The following is a 19,768-nucleotide window of genomic DNA, read 5'->3' on the forward strand; positions in this document are numbered from 1 at the left end:
TGGGCAAATGCTCACATTCGATGGTGTCTGTCACGTTGGAGAGGTGTTCTCTTCACAGACGAATCTCGGTTTACATTGTTCAGGGCAGATGGCAGACAGCGTGTGTGGCGTTGTGTGGGTGAGCGCTTTGCTGATATCAATGTTGTGGATCGAGTGGCCCATGGTGGTGGTGGGGTTATGGTATGGGCAGGCATCTGTTATGGACAAAGAACACAGGTGCATTTTATTGATGGCATTTTGAATGCACAGAGATACCGTGGTGAGATCCTGAGGCCCACTCATCCATGAACATCTCCTCATGTTTCAGCAAGATAATGCATGGCCCCATGTTGCAAGGATCTGTACACACTTCTTGGAAGCTGAAAATGTTCCAGTTCTTGAATGGCCAGCATACTCACCGGACATGTCACCTATTGAGCATGTTTGGGATGTACTTGACCGGCATATACAACAGTGTCGGGAACACCTTAATATCCTAAACGGATATTAAGGTATATATGTGTACTTCTAGAAATGGCGACGAACACTAGAAAAGCACGTCAAGCGGTGTGCTCTCCCCTCTGCATAAACGGAATCAGCAACATCCCCTAAACAAGTCTTTCATATCATGCCAAAACTGATAAAACAACCTTAAGATTACTTGCGCCAATAAATTAATCTTATCCTCCACAATGTGGTCAATTCGGCGTCTTTCCTCAAACTCGGCGATAGCCACCTGTCTCCGCTCCGCATCTCTCCCATCCACAAAGTGAGTGTGTGACTGTAGCATGCCAATCACGTCCCACGTGACCTGACGTCAGATGCGTGACTTTCGCGCCTCTAACGTCCCACGTGAACAGACGTCAGCCCAGGTAAATGTCCTGTGGACGCAACTAAAATTGCGACTCCTACTGGCCAACCAACAGCGTAACACCAGGCAGCATGAAGAAATGTGTAACCACTTTATTATAAATGCGTTTCCTATTTGACCTGGCTACATTCTCCCCTGCCTGAAGTCAACGTCCCGGCGACTTCCTACACATCATCTCCTGCATTAACTTTTGAAGTGTAAAGCCCCAAACCCGCTAGTACTCGAGACAGTACATCTGGCGTGAAAGACACAGTGTTACATGCTGACGTAGGCAATTGAATGGATTTCGATTTTTACCCGCGGTTGTTCTAAGACTTTTACGCGGGACGGGTGTAGGTGGGGTTGCACTGGTTGGCTCCCCACTCTCTGGTCTCTCTGACAGTTCTCTAGGCAAACCAGGGCTTTCTACCACCTGTTCCAGGGGAGGGGAGTAGTCTTCACCTGGGCTGTGGCTCTTGTCTGTAACATCGGACAGTCGCTCACTTCCAGTTTCATTTATGGTCTCGTCTTCTAGGTGGCTTCCTAGGTTATCCAACCCTTGATCACTAGGATTTTCAACTTGTTCCACCAATAGGAATTCAGGGTCTGAATCTGTGGATTTGGGGTCTGACTCATCCTCATGCTGGTGAGGATAAAGATTCATTTGGTGGTCCTGCCTTGGAGATGGAATGGGCTCAACGCAAAGTCAGAGTTTAGACCTATGAACTCTTTTCAAGGGACCTCCATTCACAGGGACTACTGAGTATGTTGTTCCCTGTTCCTCAATAACTGCATATACTTTTGAGGACCATGGATCTTGAATCTTATTTCTGCCTAGAGGACGATGGCGAAGGTACACATACTGTCCTATCTCAACAGGTGGACAGTGAACTTTTGCATTTTGACGGACCATTCTTTCTGCAGCTTTTCTTTCAGCTACTGCTCGTGCTCTCATGTGCATTCTGTAATCACTCTCTGTGAGCAGTGAGCCAGTCTGCAGTTTCATCTTTGTCTTCTTGTTGCCCCAACAGAGCATCCACTGGGAGATCGGGTCGTACCCCAAACAACATGTGGTAGGGTGAGTAACCAGTTGAGGAGTGTGGGGTAGCATTATAGGTGTATACCAATTCAGCTAGATGTTCAGGCCAGCGGCACTTTTTCTCGGGAGAAAGTGTTTTCAAGAGGTCATGCAAAGTTCAGTTGAACTCTCACACTGGGGGTTTCCTTGAGGATGATGTGTATTGCGCGTCTTTTTCACCCCGTATAATCTGCAGAGTTCAGCAATAACAGCACTCTCAAAATTTCGGCCCTGATCTGAATGCAAGCGCTCGGGGACCCCATATTTCATGAACCACTCCCTTAAGATAACTTTAGCATTGGTGTCAGCTCTCTGATTTCATGTCGGGAACGCCTGACTGAACTTGGTAAAAACATCGGTGCGTACCAGAACATTTTCACATCCATCACTTGCATGTTCAAGTGTAGTGTAGTCTACAGCTACAACTTCAAGAGGACGGGTCGCTAAAAATGGAGTCTGGGGTGCACGGATCTTGGGTTGTGGCAGTTTAGTTAGGAGACACCTCTGACAATTTTTAACCCATTGTTCAACCTCTTCATGCATGCCTCCCCAAAAACATCTCTGCTTTAGAAGTCCAAGTGTGCATTCTATCCCTTGGTGGCCCATCTGATTATGCACACTGGTAAGCACCTTTTCTCTGAGACAAGCAGGTAAGAACAGCTGATAACATTTTCCAAGGCTCACATCCTCAATTTCTCTATACAAGAGTCCATCTTTTTCTGTCAATCTGGGCCATTGTTTCAATAGGGATCGCACTGGAGCAGGTTGAGCTTGTCTTTCCTGAAAAGAGGGTTTCTGTTTCTTATCCCAGAACGCTTTCAAAACCTTAAGTGTTGGGTCTGAGGTTTGCAATGTCTGGAGTTCAGTTTTGGTATAACTAGGGAGCGTGGGGGTGTTACTATGTAACAGACCATTCTCTCCATCATTGGGCTCTGAGACCTTTAATTGTCCCACCTGGTGGTGCTCGACCCCTGCGGTCCCTAACTCTAGCCCTTCAGCAGTGCCTGTTCTAAGACTGTCACAAATTGCAACACAACCATCAAATTCTGCATCCTCCGACTCAGGATCAGACTCATTCAACCCTGGCTGTCTGGAAAGAGCATCGGCTGTTGAGTTACAACGACCAGGCCGGTACTTGACTTCAAAATCGAACACGGCCAACTGTGCAACCCAGTGCTGTTGGATAGCACCTAACTTAGCAGTAAAAAGGTGGCATAGCGGGTTGTTATCAGTTAGGACTGTGAACTTGCGACTAGCATAAGCTATGACTTTTTTCTTTCCGCTCTGAACCTGATACAACACTGCACCTAAGCCAAGGTTACTAGCATCTGTTTCTAGGACAAATGATGAGTTGAAATCTGCATAACCAAGCATAGGAGCCTTGGTTAATTCTTCCTTGAGTAGTTCAAAAGCATGGGCACAGGTAGGCGTCCACGCTGCCTCAAACAATTTGCTGACCTTAGCTGGGCACCTCTCTTTACCACATGCATTTACAACCTCATGGAGAGGTCCTGCCACCTGTGAAAACCCTTTAATGAACCTTCTGTAATAACTGCAGAACCCTAAAAAGGATCTGAGTTCTTTTACATTATTCGGAAGGGGCCATGCCTTCACTGCACTGATCTTATCTGGGTCAGTACCTACACCCCGAGCTGAAACCTGTTGACCAAAAAACTTGACCTCAGACTGAAGAAAGTGACATTTTCCCAATTTTACTTTTAAACCTGTCTCCTTTAACCTCTTTAGCACTATTTGCTGTCTCATCAGGTGTTCTTCAAAAGTGTGTGAAAACACTACCAGGTCATCCAAATAAACCAGGATCATTTGGAAAACAAGATCACTCATTGTTGCTTGAATTAATCGTTGAAAGGTTGCAGGCGCATTGCATAACCCAAACGGTATTCGCAGATATTCATAACGGCCAAACGGAGTTGTGAAAGCTGTTTTGTGTCTATCTCTTTCATGGACAGCAACTTAATGGTAACCGCTCGCAAGATCAATGCTGGAGAAAAACTCTGCACCATTCAGGGCATCCAAACTTTCATCAATACAGGGCAATGGAAATGCCTCACCCCTGGTTTTTAGGTTCAGCTTCCTGTAGTATACACATAGCCTTAGACTACTGTCAAGCTTCCTGACCAAGACTATGGGAGATGCATATGAACTGGAACTATGTTGAATAACTCCCTTACGCAACAGTTCTGAGATGTGATCCCTCACCTCCTGATACTGGTTTGGTGGGATACGTCTGTAAGGCTGGGAAATTGGGGTTTGATCCATTACAGAGATCTCGTGTGACTCGATCTGTATAGCCTAAGTCCTCATCGTGGACTGCAAAAACATCTGCATATTTCAGCAACAAGGCTTTTAACTTTACTCGTTGTTCTGGTGTACCACCTATGTCCAGCCGATCAAAAAGTGTCTGTACTTCTGTGTGATTTTTCAACATCTCTCTGACTGACAGTTACTTCTTCATGAGTAGCTGATATGCGCAGAAACTTAACTTCACACAGATCATTTCCAATGATGTGGCATGGGGTCATAATACCCAATCTGACTTTCGGTGGGAGCCAAACATCAATTGTGACACGTTAACTACTTGCACTGGGAAAATATGTCTGCTGGCAGACATAACCGTGGGTACAATAACTCCACCAGGCAGTGGGGTATTGCTTGACTCAAATATCAGAGTGGAAACGTCACCAAAGTCTCTTTTAGGGTTTCTCACATTCACCGTGGCTACTGATAGCGCAGGCAAGTGACACTTGTCCTTTTGTGCTATACGAGCCATGACTGTCTTTCCACCTACTTCCGCCTCCTGTACACGTTGAAAGACGCCTTGCCAGTCTGAGTCTAGTTCACCTCCAAGCGCTTCATCAAACTCAGTATCAACTGCTTGCACCGTTTAGCTATGTTTATTCCAATTATTCCTGGCGGGCAAGGGTCAAGACCCTTTGTGTCGGTCGTATTATCATCTCTGATTATCAAAAACCCACATTCAGGACTAGAGAAAACAAACCTGACCTTACCACTGAAATGGGTTAATTATTTTTAGTCTGGTATATTGTAATTTATTTTTGCTCCACATGGTCAGCATCTACCCAAACATTTGTGTGTAACACATGGCCCAACCTGAGTCAACTGTGAATCACAATTGTTTTCAGTTTGTTACAATTTTTATTAGCTTATATGTACATTTCACTCAGTTTATAAAAGACACACAAAGCATCTGATTAAATCATTTATTTAAAGTCAAATCAAACAAATGCTGTGATACTTACCTTCTGTCCTGGCATAAATTGTGTAAAAGATCCACACCTGGTTTTCATGATCATTTTATAGGGAGGTGAAAACGACCAGAGCATACCACTGAGAAAGGGGTGCTTGAGTTTGGTTAAAAATATAAGTTTGGTTAAAAAATATCTTCCCATCACACTACTGGCACCTGTCAATAGATTTCCATCCCTATCCTTAATCACCCTAACCTGCTGCACGTCCTTCCCATCTCTATCTCTCTGTCTTGCCAACCGGTATAGATCAGTCTCTCCCTCCTTACTGTCCAACCTAGCATACAAGTCATCATAAGCTTCTTGTTTGGCCTTTGCTACCTCTACCTTCACCTTACGCTGCATCTCCCTGTACTCCTGTCTACTCTCCTCAGTCCTCTCAGTGTCCCACTTCCTCTTGGCTAACCTCTTTCTCTGTATACACTCCTGTACCTCCTCATTCCACCACCAAGTCTCCTTATCTACTTTCCTTCCAGATGACACACCAAGTACTCTCCTACCTGTCTCCCTGATCACATTAGCTGTAGTTGTCCAGTCATCTGGAAGCACCTCCTGACCACCCAGAGCCTGTCTTAACTCCTTCCTAAAAGTCATGCAACACTTCCTTTTTCAGCTTCCACCATTTCGTCTTCTGCTCTGCCTTTGCCCTCTTCATCTTCCTCACCACCAGAGTCATCCTACACACCACCATCCTATGCTGTTTGGCTACACTCTCACCTACCACTACTTTGCAGTCACTGATCTCTTTCAGGTTAGGCTGATATGACAACCTTAAGATTACTTACTCCAATAAATTAATCTAATCATCCACAACGTGGTCTATTTGGCGTTTTTCCTCAAACTCAGCGATAACCACGTGTCTCCGCTCCGCATCTCTCCCATCCACAAAGTGAGTGTGCTACTGTAGCGCGCCAATCACGTCCCACGTGACCTGACGTCAGATGCGTAACTTTCGCGCCACTAACATCCCACGTGAACAGACGTCAGCCCAGGTAAACGTCCTGTGGACGCAACTAAAATTGCGACTCCTACTGGCCAACCAACAGCGTAAAGAATGAAGCATGAAGAAATGTGTAACCGCTTCATGATAAATGCGTTTTCTATTTGACCTGGCTACATTTTATATATATATATATATATATATATATATATATATATATATATATATATATACACACTGTATTTAATATATATATATATACACTGTATTTAATGTATAGCCTCACACTGATTTTCTTTATAAATATCAGCTCATTCTGAATTTAGTACCTGCAGCATAGTATGTCATCCTGATGTTTGTTTACCACTGAGTTAAATCACTCTCTCTGTGAAGTAACTCAATGGAAATCTGTTTTTCATAATAGAACCTCTGTCACAACACTCAGTGTCTTTGTGTATTGAAGTATTAAAGCTGAATTCTGTCCTATTTTTGCTTGCTATATGACTTCAGTTGACTGTTGCGTTGGTACTTCATACTTCCTTGCACAATTTTAATGGGACACTTCTGGAATGAAGGAGACCAGCAAGTGCTACACCATGCTGTATTACGCTATGATATGCTATGATCTCTTATGCTATGCTACAATATGCCATGTAACACTGCATAACATTATGCAATGTTACAGTATTCAATGTTAAATTTAGTTAAACTGTGCTATGCTATGCTATACTATGCTCAGTCACATTTTATTATCGTAGAATTGTTGGCTGCATGGCTTCATCTTCACATGGAACTGAAGAGTCCTTAGGTGGCTTCATGGTGGTTAATAATTTATGACTTGCCTCAAAAGAACTCAGTTCCACGCATCGGTACCACATCGGTACCCATTGGTACCTATTTCACTTGCACTTTTTATTTTTATTTGTTATTTTATTTAATTTAATTTTATACTGTTTAGATTTTAGTTATAATTTAGTATATGTCCTGTTAATGCTACATGTGTCTGTTAGTGTAGTGTATGTCTTGTGGTATGTCCTGTGGTGTCAGTGTTTCTTTTTTCTCCTGGTGTTTTTCCAGTATTTATTCATTATATAATACCTGAGCAGTGGATATGTGCAATTTCCTCCGGGATTAATAAAATATATATCTATCTATCTTGTGTTGCACTGCTGTGGCCACATGTAGGTCAGATGAAGTAATATTGCATCACTTTTGATAAGTACCTGGGATCAATGCAATCAACACTTATTTACTTTATGATTTTTAATGTACTCAAAGCTTTACGCTGTTATATTTTGACACTATGGAGGTATTAGGCTTCTCTTTAGAGGGAAAACAGCAATGAGTAGTTGTGTCTCTTGTTAATTGGTTTAACAGTGTGATTTTTAACATTGAACAGTAAATTGAACAAAAAAATAAACATGAATATTCATTAAAACACAGTACTAGTTTTGCTGGTGTGATGCAAAGTATCAGCTACCATTCAAGCAAATGTCATGGAAATATTCATTGTGCTATTTAAAGTTAAAGCCTCCTGAGAATCTGGATGTGATGGTTGTCATGGTTGAAGTGGATTACCATAGTTGCATCCATCTGTAAAACTAACATCAGTCTGACTGTGATCTTTAGTGTTCACTGGTATATAATTTATATAATATAATTAATAATTAAACACAATCTGTGACTCCTTGTCATTTTTAACACAAAGGAAGCCAAATGCAAGCTAATGAACCTGATTCACACTGAACTTTGTCATGGAGAATTATTAGCAAATTGGTACAGAGACTGCACTCCAGAAAGTTCACCATTGTTCAAAAAAAGACGAAAAGAACAAGTCTCTTACAACTCATCCCACAGGTTTTGGCTTAAAGTGCTCTTAAGACCATTCAGATTTTCTATAAAGACCAATTCAATAGCATCTCATGCAGTGCAATATATCAGGAAAGCTGTGGACTCAGCAGGAACAGGGTCTATTAGTCATGGAGTCACTTCAGCAGCCGGGCTGATTTAAGATCGGTCACAGTGCCTGTTGATGCAATGCAAGCCTACTGATGACATTATTTTAGGATGTCTCTTAATCACATTGTCCACAGGAAGGAAAATGCATTTATTCGCTCAGACCAAAATAAATGACCAGAAACAGTTGCAATTCCTCAGCATATATTTACTGCTGGAACCTTTTGTAACTTTTGCAGTTTCCTAAAGCTAGTACATTTTGCAGTAGATTTTTTTTCTTGTGATATATTACTTTTCTTACTTCAACAACAATTATGTATTCATTTGTAGTGGTATAATCGTCTTCGGGTATTGCTGGAATCTGTCCCTGCTGACAACGGGCAAGAGGTGGGGGATACCATCAATAATGGGTGAGCACATTGCAGGACAATTAAATAGAAACTCACTGAAATGTATGATTTGAAAATGTAAATATGTTTGTACAGTAATTTAGTAATACTTTCAGAGATGATGTTTTGACTGAAACCTCCTACCGATAGCTTTCTGTCATAATGGGGCTCAGCAGTAAAGTGGCTCAGCAGTAGCGCAGATGCTTCTCAGACAGATCACCCCAGCCATTGGTGGATTGAATTCCTCTCCCGCCATGATATCACCGGAGTGTGAGCTGACGGTGGGAGGTGTCAGCTCACCTCCCAGCCACCGCCGAGGAGCGAGCCCACAACCTCCTGCATTCAAGTGAGTTGACTTAACCACTGTACTATCCAGCTGCTCATATATATATATATATATATATATATATATATATATATATGTGTGTGTGTGTGTGTGTGTTAATTTTGAATGACTATCAAGCTGCAGCAGCTGGAGCTGCTTCCAAAAACATGTTGACTTGAATTCTCTCTGAAATCTATTGATCAACATGGTTGCATTAACACAGACAGATTGATCAGATTCCCACTCACACCACACATATTGCACATGCATCTCACAGAGGGAAAACCTAATCAATTAGCACATAGCTTAGACTGAATTGACCTCATCTGACATTAGAACACATGTCCCCCTGGTGTGATTGTCAGTGGTCACCTTTCAATACAGTCCATGCTGACGTTAGTGCCCACCTCCAGGAGAGACTCTGCCATCTTGTTCTGGACTGCTTGGATCAACTGTGGCCACCAGATGTAGAAGTGACATCACAGAAAAAGAAGTAAAAAGTTTAAACAGGACTGGTTTGAGGGAAACTTTCTTCATCATTCCTAGAGGGAAGAGGAGATAGATGGGGTCCTTTATTTCCATTCATACCCATCGGGTTTGACCTCTCATATTTCCTCATCAGGGTTTTCATAGGATCTGCTTGCTCATTCCGTGAAGTGGAAAACTGACATGAATATGCAAGTCATTTCTATTTCAACATAAAGTGTGTGACTCCGTGTTGGACTGTCATCCTCCATGATTGCCTTGTCTGAGATTCCATTTGGTCTGTCGGGTGGGTCGAGCTCTTCCTTGTTCTCATCGAGGAACCACATCTTCTTACCAAGAGGACGTGCAGCTCTGTGGAAGTGAAGTAGATCATTTACGTCCATGATAAACCTGCATTCTTTACCACACTGAAACATGTAATGGTTACAACAATGTTTAGAAGTAGATCTAACACAGGACACTGTGTGTGTTACATTCCAACAACTGAACATGTTTCTGAGTTTGATGATTTAAATATCTCTGGACTAAGAACTAGTTATTGAGTCTAGCCACGTCTTTTTTAGACAGTTTCAACCTTCTTAAAACTGATTCCATCAAATCTGGAAGTCAAAAACAAATGCCAAATTCTTGACATCACTTTACCAAAAACCACATCAACCGATCAGAAAAATATTCCACTTAGCAAACAAGACTAAACAATAAACCCTAAACATTCAAGCGTGTATTTCCAGTACTGAAATACTAGATTTGAAAAGACATTGTAATTGCAAATACAGAAAGACTCAAGTATGTTTCTGAAAATGGCTTTATTTATCTGTGGGATAATAATTTTGTGTGTTTGTGTGGGTAGCGCTGCTACCACACAGCAAGGCAGTGCCCCCCCACCCACCCACCAAGAGCAGCAGTTGGTCACTTCTTACATTGAAGGCAGATCAATATTCTTTTGGTTATTTTATTAGTTTATCTTCTGTCACTGAATTGGCATGGATTAGATGACTTATTCAAGTAAAACTTTTCACAATAAAAAAAAAATACTCAAAATGTCAAAAATGCCCTGTTCTTCGATTGGTTGTTTCTGTTTCAGTTAAGTTTAGTCTGAACTGAAATCAGAAAAGAGAGGCAGAGGCTTATTTTTCCTACATTTTCCGTCATTCTCTCTTTTTTTTTAGAATTTGTCTCTCTTTTGTCTTCCTAATTGTAATAAGTTTGTCTGATTTTATTACGCTAAATTGATGTTAATGAGTCAATACAAAGTTTTGTCCAATTTTAATAATCAAATGCAGTCCCCATCTTGAACACTAGGCAGCAGTCTAACATCTTGAATATCAGCTTCCACATATAGACATTAGTTCAATGGATTATGATTGCTCAATCGTTTTGTTATGGAGGTCGTGTTCAAACACACGCTCGCATGGAAGTGACCATAATATTTTGGCAGTTTTCTCAAAGAAGGGACATAATCCAAACCAAAGAGTGTGTTTATGTCACAATTTCTGTGCATGACTTATCCACTTTGAGGACACCGTTGGAGAGATTTGCATCCATATTTTAATCAAAGGGAAATCAAGGCAACACGAGAAAGGCAGAAGATCAAAAGCAAACTGGCAAAGAACAAAAGGAGAACCTGGCTAAAAAAAAGCCTCAGGCTAATCAACCCGAGCGGGTACAGGTGTGGAGACGAGCAACAGGTGTTGAGACGAGGCTCCGCCCACAAGTTCGGCCTCTCCTCCTGCCACATCCAAGCATAGCAGAGCACCAACATCAAACCGTGACACCAACCTACAATGGCGTATGACTGCACGCTGGAAATGACAGACTGACAGAACATGAGAAGGAGCTCAGGACAGATGTTAATGGAGGCCAGCCTCCTCAGGAAGTACATCCTGCTCTGCCCCTACTTGTACACACAGTATGTGTTGAATAACCAGTCCAGTTTTCTGTATAACTGCATCCCAGGTATTTGTCATTTCCAACCATCTCCATCTCACTGCCCTCGCTGACTACTGGCTGTGGAGAGGGGGTGCAAGCTGGAAATCCAGAACCATCTCCTCTGTCTTGGAGACAGTGAGCTGGTGCTGGTTCTGTTGGCACCACTCCATGAAGTCCGCCACCAATGCTCCCCCTCCTCACCCTCCCGGATCCATGCCACAATCACTGTGTCATCAGAGTACTTCTGTATGTAGCATGTATCCGAGTTGTACTTGAAGTCCATCGTGTAAGGGTGAAGAGAAGGGGGGAGAGCACCGTCCCCTGTGGAACCCCCCTGCTGCTGGTCACCATAGAAGACAAACAATCCCCCAGACGGACATACTTGGGTCTGTCTGTTAGATAATCCGTGATCTAGCTCACAAGGTAGGGTTGAGGTGGGCCCATTAAGCATTGCAGCTCTTGAAGTGGGCTTGGGAGGAGTGGCTGGGGTGGAAGGAGAGGAAACACAGGAGGTGGAAGCATCGGCAGAGCGGTCCACAGGGCTGGGAGAGGTCTGGGACAAGGAGTCGGGAGTGGTGGGGGAGCTGAAACGATTGAAAAAGCTGTTCAGTTCATTCTCCCGTTCAGTGTTCCCCTCCACAGTGCTGCACCCTTTTGTGTGTCTGGTGATGGTTCTCATTCCATTCCAGACCTCCCGCACCTGTTTGCGCCCCAGCTGCTTCTCCAGCTTCCTCCTGTACCCCTCCTTGGCCTCCCTCAGGCAGAGTCTTACTTCCTGCTGGGCCTTCCCCATCTCCTCCTCGTTCCCACTCCTGAACGCCTGCTTCTCCCAGTTCAGGACAACCCTGACCTCCCTGGTTACCCATGGTTTTTGTTGGGGTAACACATGACTGTCCTGACAAGGGCCACTGTGTCCACGCAGAAGTTCACGTAATCTGTAAAACACTGGGCTGCCCCTTGATCATCCTCCCCGTGTGAGACCACGATAATTCCCAGTCGGTGGTCTGGAAGCTGTCCCCAAGCTTCTCCCCAGCTTTGGGGGATCATCTCCTGACCTGTCAAGTTGTTGCTGGCAGCCGCTTCACCAGCGAGATGTAGGTGGGCTGTAAGTGCACTAGGTTATGGTCTGATTTACCTAGTGGGGGGAGGGGGATGGCAGTGTATGCCTCCTTGGCAGTAGTGTAGAACAGTTTGATGGTCCTGTTCCTCCGTGTGGGGCAGTCCACACACTGAACCGTTGTGAGGAAAGATGAGTCCAAGGTGACATGATTAAAGTCACCGGTGATAATAAGAAGTGCCTTCAGGTACCAGGTCCAAAGAGCAGAGGTGATTGCACAGATGGTTTCACACGCAGTCTCAGTCCACACGTGGAGGGACACACACAAGGTAGCAGAGCCTGATGCTAGCAGCTGTTAGCTCCAGTTCGCAGTTGCACAGCGTTGATTCCATTGTCACACGTCCCGGGTGACAGCCTGACATTAGTCTCCAAATCATATTTGTGTAGGTTCCGTTCACTCTGAATGTGGATGTGGGTCAGAAAGAGAAAAAAGAATAAATGAATAAACCAGATCAATTGAATAGGAGTCGAAAAAACTCTCAGTTGTCCTCCTTGAGGTCCAAGAAAATGTTGAAATAATTATCCAAAACCTATTTACAAACCAAATTTTCATCCAATTTAAAAATTTCTATGTAAAACAAAGAAGATTAAATTTTCACTGTAGCTTTCAGCTAAAATGTTAGCAGATACCTGTTTTCTTTTGACTCAGTGTTTAGACCTACTAGACTACTGGACTACTACCCACTAGACCTGGTCTGCAATATTCTCTTGTTCTCTAAATTAACTACAGACACTGTGAATTTATTAATTAAACTGTATTAAGTGTTCTACTCAATTGTAGAATTCACACACACACACAAACACACACACACACACACACACACACACACACACACACACACACAAAACAGTCTGACCAATAAAATAAATCAAGTACTTTTCTCAAAATCACATCTCTAGGAGATAAAGTAGCACTACACGCCGTGGTTCAATACCTTGACTTGACTTGTTGGATCTGATCCTTGTTGCAAGGATGGTTTTGCAATTCATGCAAAAACATCCTTGTACTGCAGTTTAGTATTTAACTAGTGCATTAACCTTTCACATCAGCCACAAAACAACAATCTTAACCCTGTCTATATCTTGATACTGTGGAATGTTGTTCCCATTCCTCACATGAACATCGTCAATCTCTTCTCGGCTCTCTTACTGTTCAGCTTTGTCCTGGTTTCTTTAACCAGGAAAAAGTCACATTGAAAACAATAGTTATCATAACTCAATGACACACACACACACACACACGCGTGCGCGCACACACACACACACACACACACACACACACACACACACACACACACGCTGCACTTGCTCATACATGTAAGTATTGTTAAATAATCTTAAATCAGTGAGATTTTTTCCACATTTTACAGAAAAGATGGTAAATATTCATTCATTGTCAAATACCTGCTTCATCTGCTATTGTGGGTCACGGGGCGCTGGAGCATATCAGAGCTGATGGGAGTGTGATGGAAGGTACACTCCGGCCGTGACGTTAGTGCACTGAGGAGCCACACATAAGCAGACAACAATGCACACACACACACACACACACACATAGAGACACTGCACTTGCTCATACATGTAAGGAAGTTTTAAATCAGTGAGATTTTTGTCAGACAGCCATGCATGCACACTCACTCCCATGGGAAATTTGACATCAACAATCCACCTAAACTGCATGTTTTTGGAGGTTGGAGGAAGCCGGATAACCCTGAGAGAACCCACGAAGACATAAGCAGAACATGCAAACTCCACACAGAGCGGGATGCGAGTGCAAAACCACCTTGCTGTGCGACAACAGCGCTACCCACTGCACCACTGTGCCACCAGATTGCCAAGTTTCTGACAAGGGTCTGTAAACACAAAGCAGTGGATGAAGCACTGCCCAATGTTCCTCCAAAGCAATTACCCTCCACAGCATGGAAGAGAAGATATGATGACTTATATTTAGCCTTCGACTTAACCTGTACAACAGTGGGCAAAAAGAAGAGAACACAGTGCTTAAAGTGCTGGCTTGTGACAGCTTGAATCCGAGCAAGCCAAGATGCCCATCCAGAGTTAAAAAATAAACCAACTTTTTCCAGAAAAAACCTGCATACTGTCACACTCAACAGGGTGTCTTTACTAAAGTTGCATTGCTGCAGGCAAACGCTCAACTCACCTGATTTAAAATTTAAAGTCAATTCTGACCACTCTACAACAAACCATCTGTTGAAATTTGAGGTAAGTTCTACTGGTAAATTTTAGGGCGGTAAGAATTTTCTCTGAAACGAGAGGGAGATTCCAACAGTTGGAATGTTCCTTCTTTGTCATGCAGACCTGCTAGAGAACGTGCGAGAAACCGCGGTATGGAATTTTTCACCAATCTTGCACCGTTTTATAACTAATTAATAAAAACCTAATGTTTGTCTGATCATTAACTACCCGGCTCGACCAGAATAACAGTTCCAGGTGGAGGTCGATCGAAGGCTGACTGGGTAACACCTGGTCACTGTGTCCGGAAGTCAATCTAACACTGCGCTATGAACATGGTCTCTGCGATGCTTGATGACTCTGCAGCCAGCAAACTAAGTGCTATTCCTCTGTCCAAGAACATCATTGGCGGGCACATTTATGACATGATAAAGGAGATAGTGGAGCAGCTTCATGATTAGAGGAATAGCAGCCGCTTTTCTCTGCAGATGGATGAAGCTACTGACAATAAAGTGCCAAGAAAAGCAAAGTAAAATTGTTCCTTGTATAGCAAAGTTGAGCCAAGCAGAGACAGTTTGGGAACCACTGAGCTAGAGCGTCTCTTTAATAACAATGTTCTCTAATCAACAATTGTTTTATTTCTTGATCTGAATTTATGTGATTCCTTACAGGTGGAAGAGATTCCGACAGATACAAAATGATCAATCAATCCCATTAAAAAGGAAACCTGTTTGAGTAGAACTTTGTCAATATTATCAAAATAGACATTAATTTCATGGCTCAGTACCCACAACAGCATCCTGGGTACAGCAAAAGTGTGTTGTTGTATGGAAATACATCTGGATGCTGCAATATTGCAAATTACATGGAAATATACATTCCCCTTTGTATGAATATCTGCATAACATATAATGTTTCTTACAACTAGAGAAAAAGAACAAGACAGCAATCAGTTACTTTGCATTGCCTTTATTACTACACATCGTTTCAGGATGTGGGCTCATATATGAAATGATACGGTCAGAAAAATGATAACTGTGAGCATCAGTGTTGTCATTTACAGCGATAGAGGATATTAACCCTCTTGATGTCCCAGGCGGACATGTCCACCCTCTGACCAATCTGGACTGTAGGGTCAGGGATGGGGGTGATGGTTTCCGCACCGTTGCCGATAGAGAAAGCTGTTCTTCCATAGTGCATGACAGAGGTGTAGTCGTAAGGAGTGTTGAGGTTGTCGGTGTACTGCTTGAAGAAGTTGTTGACCTTCGTGGGCTTGATGTTCAACCAGTGGATGCTAACGTGGTTGTCCCGGTCGCTCCTGCTTTGTTCATGATGGAAGCCCAGAGCATGGTTGAGCTCATGCTGGATGACGCCTTGGTAGAGGCAACTCGTCTTTTTGAGAGAGACCACCTGTTTGCCTCCCACTCTGCCGAAATAAGAGTAACAGCCTCCTCTGTTCTCAATGCTGATGTAGCTATACTCATTCTGACGAGGGATGAAGCGGATGCAGGTTGAGTCATGGTACACCTTCATGGCTTTGTCAATTATCTCCTTGTCTAAGCTGCTGAAATCACTGCTCACAGTGAAGGGGATCATCACCAAGCCATTGGAAGATTTCCTCCACCTGCAGCGTCCGTGCCAGCACATCATGGCATTTTTGGTTGTGGGAACCAGCAGGTCTCCTTCCAGCAGCATATCATCAGTGTCGTTGTTGGAGCTCAGAATCCTAGTTGTGATGTCAAGAAATTCAGGGTCTTCCTGTTTCTCCCCTTCTTCCAGGAAAGGATGAGACTGACAGAGTCCGAGCAGGAGCAACAGCAGCAGGCTGATAGAGAGAGTCATCTTCAGGGTCTGTCTGGAGCTGCTGTGGAGAGACTCCTTGAAGCTTGATGTTTGACTCAGTTCAGTCCAGGGTCTTTATACTGTCCTCTACAGGTGTGTCTGCAAGAGGATTATTGGTCAGGGTCCACTCGGCTTGGCCTAAATCAACCACAAAGGGTGGACTCCACAGACAAACCCACTTCTTAAACATTGTTGTTATGTCTGCTTATTTGATGGGGAATGTTAGTTAACATTATTGTACATAAGAAAGTAAAATTTGATTACTTAACACTTTCTCTACACATAGATAGAAAGTTCTACACACACGTGAGAAAAGACATTAATAAACAAATGAAAGCAGAAACAAACAACAATTTCACTCACAAATAAACAGAATAGAAAGTAGAACTTACAAAGATATAAGACACACACACACACACACGCACACACACACAAGCACACACAGACACACACACACATACACAAGCACACGCACACACACACAAGCACACACACACACACATGCACACACACAAGCACATGCACACGCGCACACACACACACACACACACACACACACACACACACACACACACACAAAAGCACACGCACACTGCACTTATTTGTAAATGTAATAATCTTAAATTAGTGAGATTTTTGTTACATCTAAGCCCCAAAATTTGGGGTCAAAACATACCATCCTACAAGATGACATTTGGAGGTTGTACCAGTCAATAAGGAGAAGGATTACGATGTAGTCCAGGTTCATGTGGGTCCTACTAATGAATAACTTTGTGAAATGTTGTACAGTTGTGTCACTTAAAGGGGTCATTAATATGAAAAACTTTTTTTTTGTGTGGTGTCTACATCTATATAGTAGTCCTTCCTAAGCCAACCAACCATAGACTGAGGAAAACAAATGGGTTCAACATCGAGTCTACAGCCCAAAAACTCCTGAAATGTAGCTCGATCACGTTGATCTCAGTCAGCTCCCATCGTGACGTAAGGAAAGGAGTGATTTGCCCAGCCCCATCCACGCTACAAGACTCCAAACATCCCTGAGAATGGGGCGTTCATCCCCAAGGTGAAGTTAAGCGTGTCCAGTGGTAAGGTAACTGTGCATTACGATGTTGTCACTCAGAGGTAGACAATTTTCTCAGTTATTTTATAAATCGATATTACTGCTTATGTCCCGTCGTAGCCAAAGAAGAACATAAGAGACCGTGGTTGCATTTCATTTTTAATAATAACAACGTGCTGGCTACACTCCCTGTAAACACTAGCTCATGCTACCATTGCCCACATTGTCTCCGTGAGAGGGGCGTGTACAGGGTAAAAAGTCGTCTTGTGGGATGGTGAACAACTCTTTTCAGATATGCCTGAAGTTGGTTGTGAGTTTATCGAGGATGTTTCTGTCACTTTCTGTCATCCAAGCTACTCCACACTAAGGATTTAGTTCATTGCTAACCAGTCAAAAAGTGTGACATCACTCCCTTCTAGATAATTGCGTATGTTTAGGCCAGTCGATCGCATCCTGTTGCCACAGCAACAGTGTAAGGACTTGAGGCTTGAAGTTCAACATACCATTGGCAATTTGTTATTGTTTGGAATATAGACATATCTTGGGTTTCCTTCTGGTTACTCTGGACCGCCCTTATCCTCAGACACTCGGCTCTTATCTGTCCCTCAATCCACCATCACAACAATAGGTTATCATGACTTTCCTGTTTTGACTCCAAATTTTGGGGCTCAGATGTAACAAAAATCTCACTAATTTAAGATTATTACATTTACAAATAAGTGCAGTGTGCGTGTGCTTTTGTGTGTGTGTGTGTGTGTGTGTGTGTGTGTGTGTTTGTGTGTATGTGTGTGTGTTATATCCTTGATATCCTTGTAAGTTCTACTTTCTATTCTGTTTATTTGTGAGTGAAATTGTTGTTTGTTTCTGCTTTCATTTGTTTATTAATGTCTTTTCTCACGTGTGTGTAGAACTTTCTATCTATGTGTAGAGAAAGTGTTAAGTAATCAAATTTTACTTTCTTATGTACAATAATGTTAACTAACATTCCCCATCAAATAAGCAGACATAACAACAATGTTTAAGAAGTGGGTTTGTCTGTGGAGTCCACCCTTTGTGGTTGATTTAGGCCAAGCCGAGTGGACCCTGACCAATAATCCTCTTGCAGACACACCTGTAGAGGACAGTATAAAGACCCTGGACTGAACTGAGTCAAACATCAAGCTTCAAGGAGTCTCTCCACAGCAGCTCCAGACAGACCCTGAAGATGACTCTCTCTATCAGCCTGCTGCTGTTGCTCCTGCTCGGACTCTGTCAGTCTCATCCTTTCCTGGAAGAAGGGGAGAAACAGGAAGACCCTGAATTTCTTGACATCACAACTAGGATTCTGAGCTCCAACAACGACACTGATGATATGCTGCTGGAAGGAGACCTGCTGGTTCCCACAACCAAAAATGCCATGATGTGCTGGCACGGACGCTGCAGGTGGAGGAAATCTTCCAATGGCTTGGTGATGATCCCCTTCACTGTGAGCAGTGATTTCAGCAGCTTAGACAAGGAGATAATTGACAAAGCCATGAAGGTGTACCATGACTCAACCTGCATCCGCTTCATCCCTCGTCAGAATGAGTATAGCTACATCAGCATTGAGAACAGAGGAGGCTGTTACTCTTATTTCGGCAGAGTGGGAGGCAAACAGGTGGTCTCTCTCAAAAAGACGAGTTGCCTCTACCAAGGCGTCATCCAGCATGAGCTCAACCATGCTCTGGGCTTCCATCATGAACAAAGCAGGAGCGACCGGGACAACCACGTTAGCATCCACTGGTTGAACATCAAGCCCACGAAGGTCAACAACTTCTTCAAGCGGTACACCGACAACCTCAACACTCCTTACGACTACACCTCTGTCATGCACTATGGAAGAACAGCTTTCTCTATCGGCAACGGTGCGGAAACCATCACCCCCATCCCTGACCCTACAGTCCAGATTGGTCAGAGGGTGGACATGTCCGCCTGGGACATCAAGAGGGTTAATATCCTCTATCGCTGTAAATGACAACACTGATGCTCACAGTTATCATTTTTCTGACCGTATCATTTCATATATGAGCCCACATCCTGAAACGATGTGTAGTAATAAAGGCAATGCAAAGTAACTGATTGCTGTCTTGTTCTTTTTCTCTAGTTGTAAGAAACATTATATGTTATGCAGATATTCATACAAAGGGGAATGTATATTTCCATGCAATTTGCATTATTGTAGCATCCAGATATATTTCCATACAACAACACACTTTTGCTGTACCCAGGATGCTGTTGTGGATACTGAGCTATGAAATTAATGTCTAATTTGATAATATTGACAAAGTTCTACTTAAACAGATTTCCTTTTTAATGGGA

The 19,768-nt window shown here is 43.1% G+C and overlaps 2 protein-coding genes across 2 annotated transcripts; one reads left to right on the top strand and one right to left on the bottom strand.

The window, feature by feature from the left end:
• Positions 1 to 15,582: 15,582 nt before the first annotated feature.
• On the bottom strand, positions 15,583 to 16,371 carry LOC137592261 (high choriolytic enzyme 1-like). The gene has a single exon (XM_068310294.1). It carries the CDS (start codon positions 16,369 to 16,371, stop codon positions 15,583 to 15,585), a length of 789 nt encoding a protein of 262 aa, XP_068166395.1.
• A 2,264-nt stretch (positions 16,372 to 18,635) lies between these two features.
• Positions 18,636 to 19,424, top strand: LOC137592252 (high choriolytic enzyme 1-like). The gene has a single exon (XM_068310282.1). It carries the CDS (start codon positions 18,636 to 18,638, stop codon positions 19,422 to 19,424), a length of 789 nt encoding a protein of 262 aa, XP_068166383.1.
• Positions 19,425 to 19,768: the final 344 nt, after the last annotated feature.

This window comes from Antennarius striatus, chromosome 1, assembly GCF_040054535.1.
Source record: "Antennarius striatus isolate MH-2024 chromosome 1, ASM4005453v1, whole genome shotgun sequence".
NCBI classification, from domain to species: Eukaryota; Metazoa; Chordata; class Actinopteri; order Lophiiformes; family Antennariidae; genus Antennarius; species Antennarius striatus.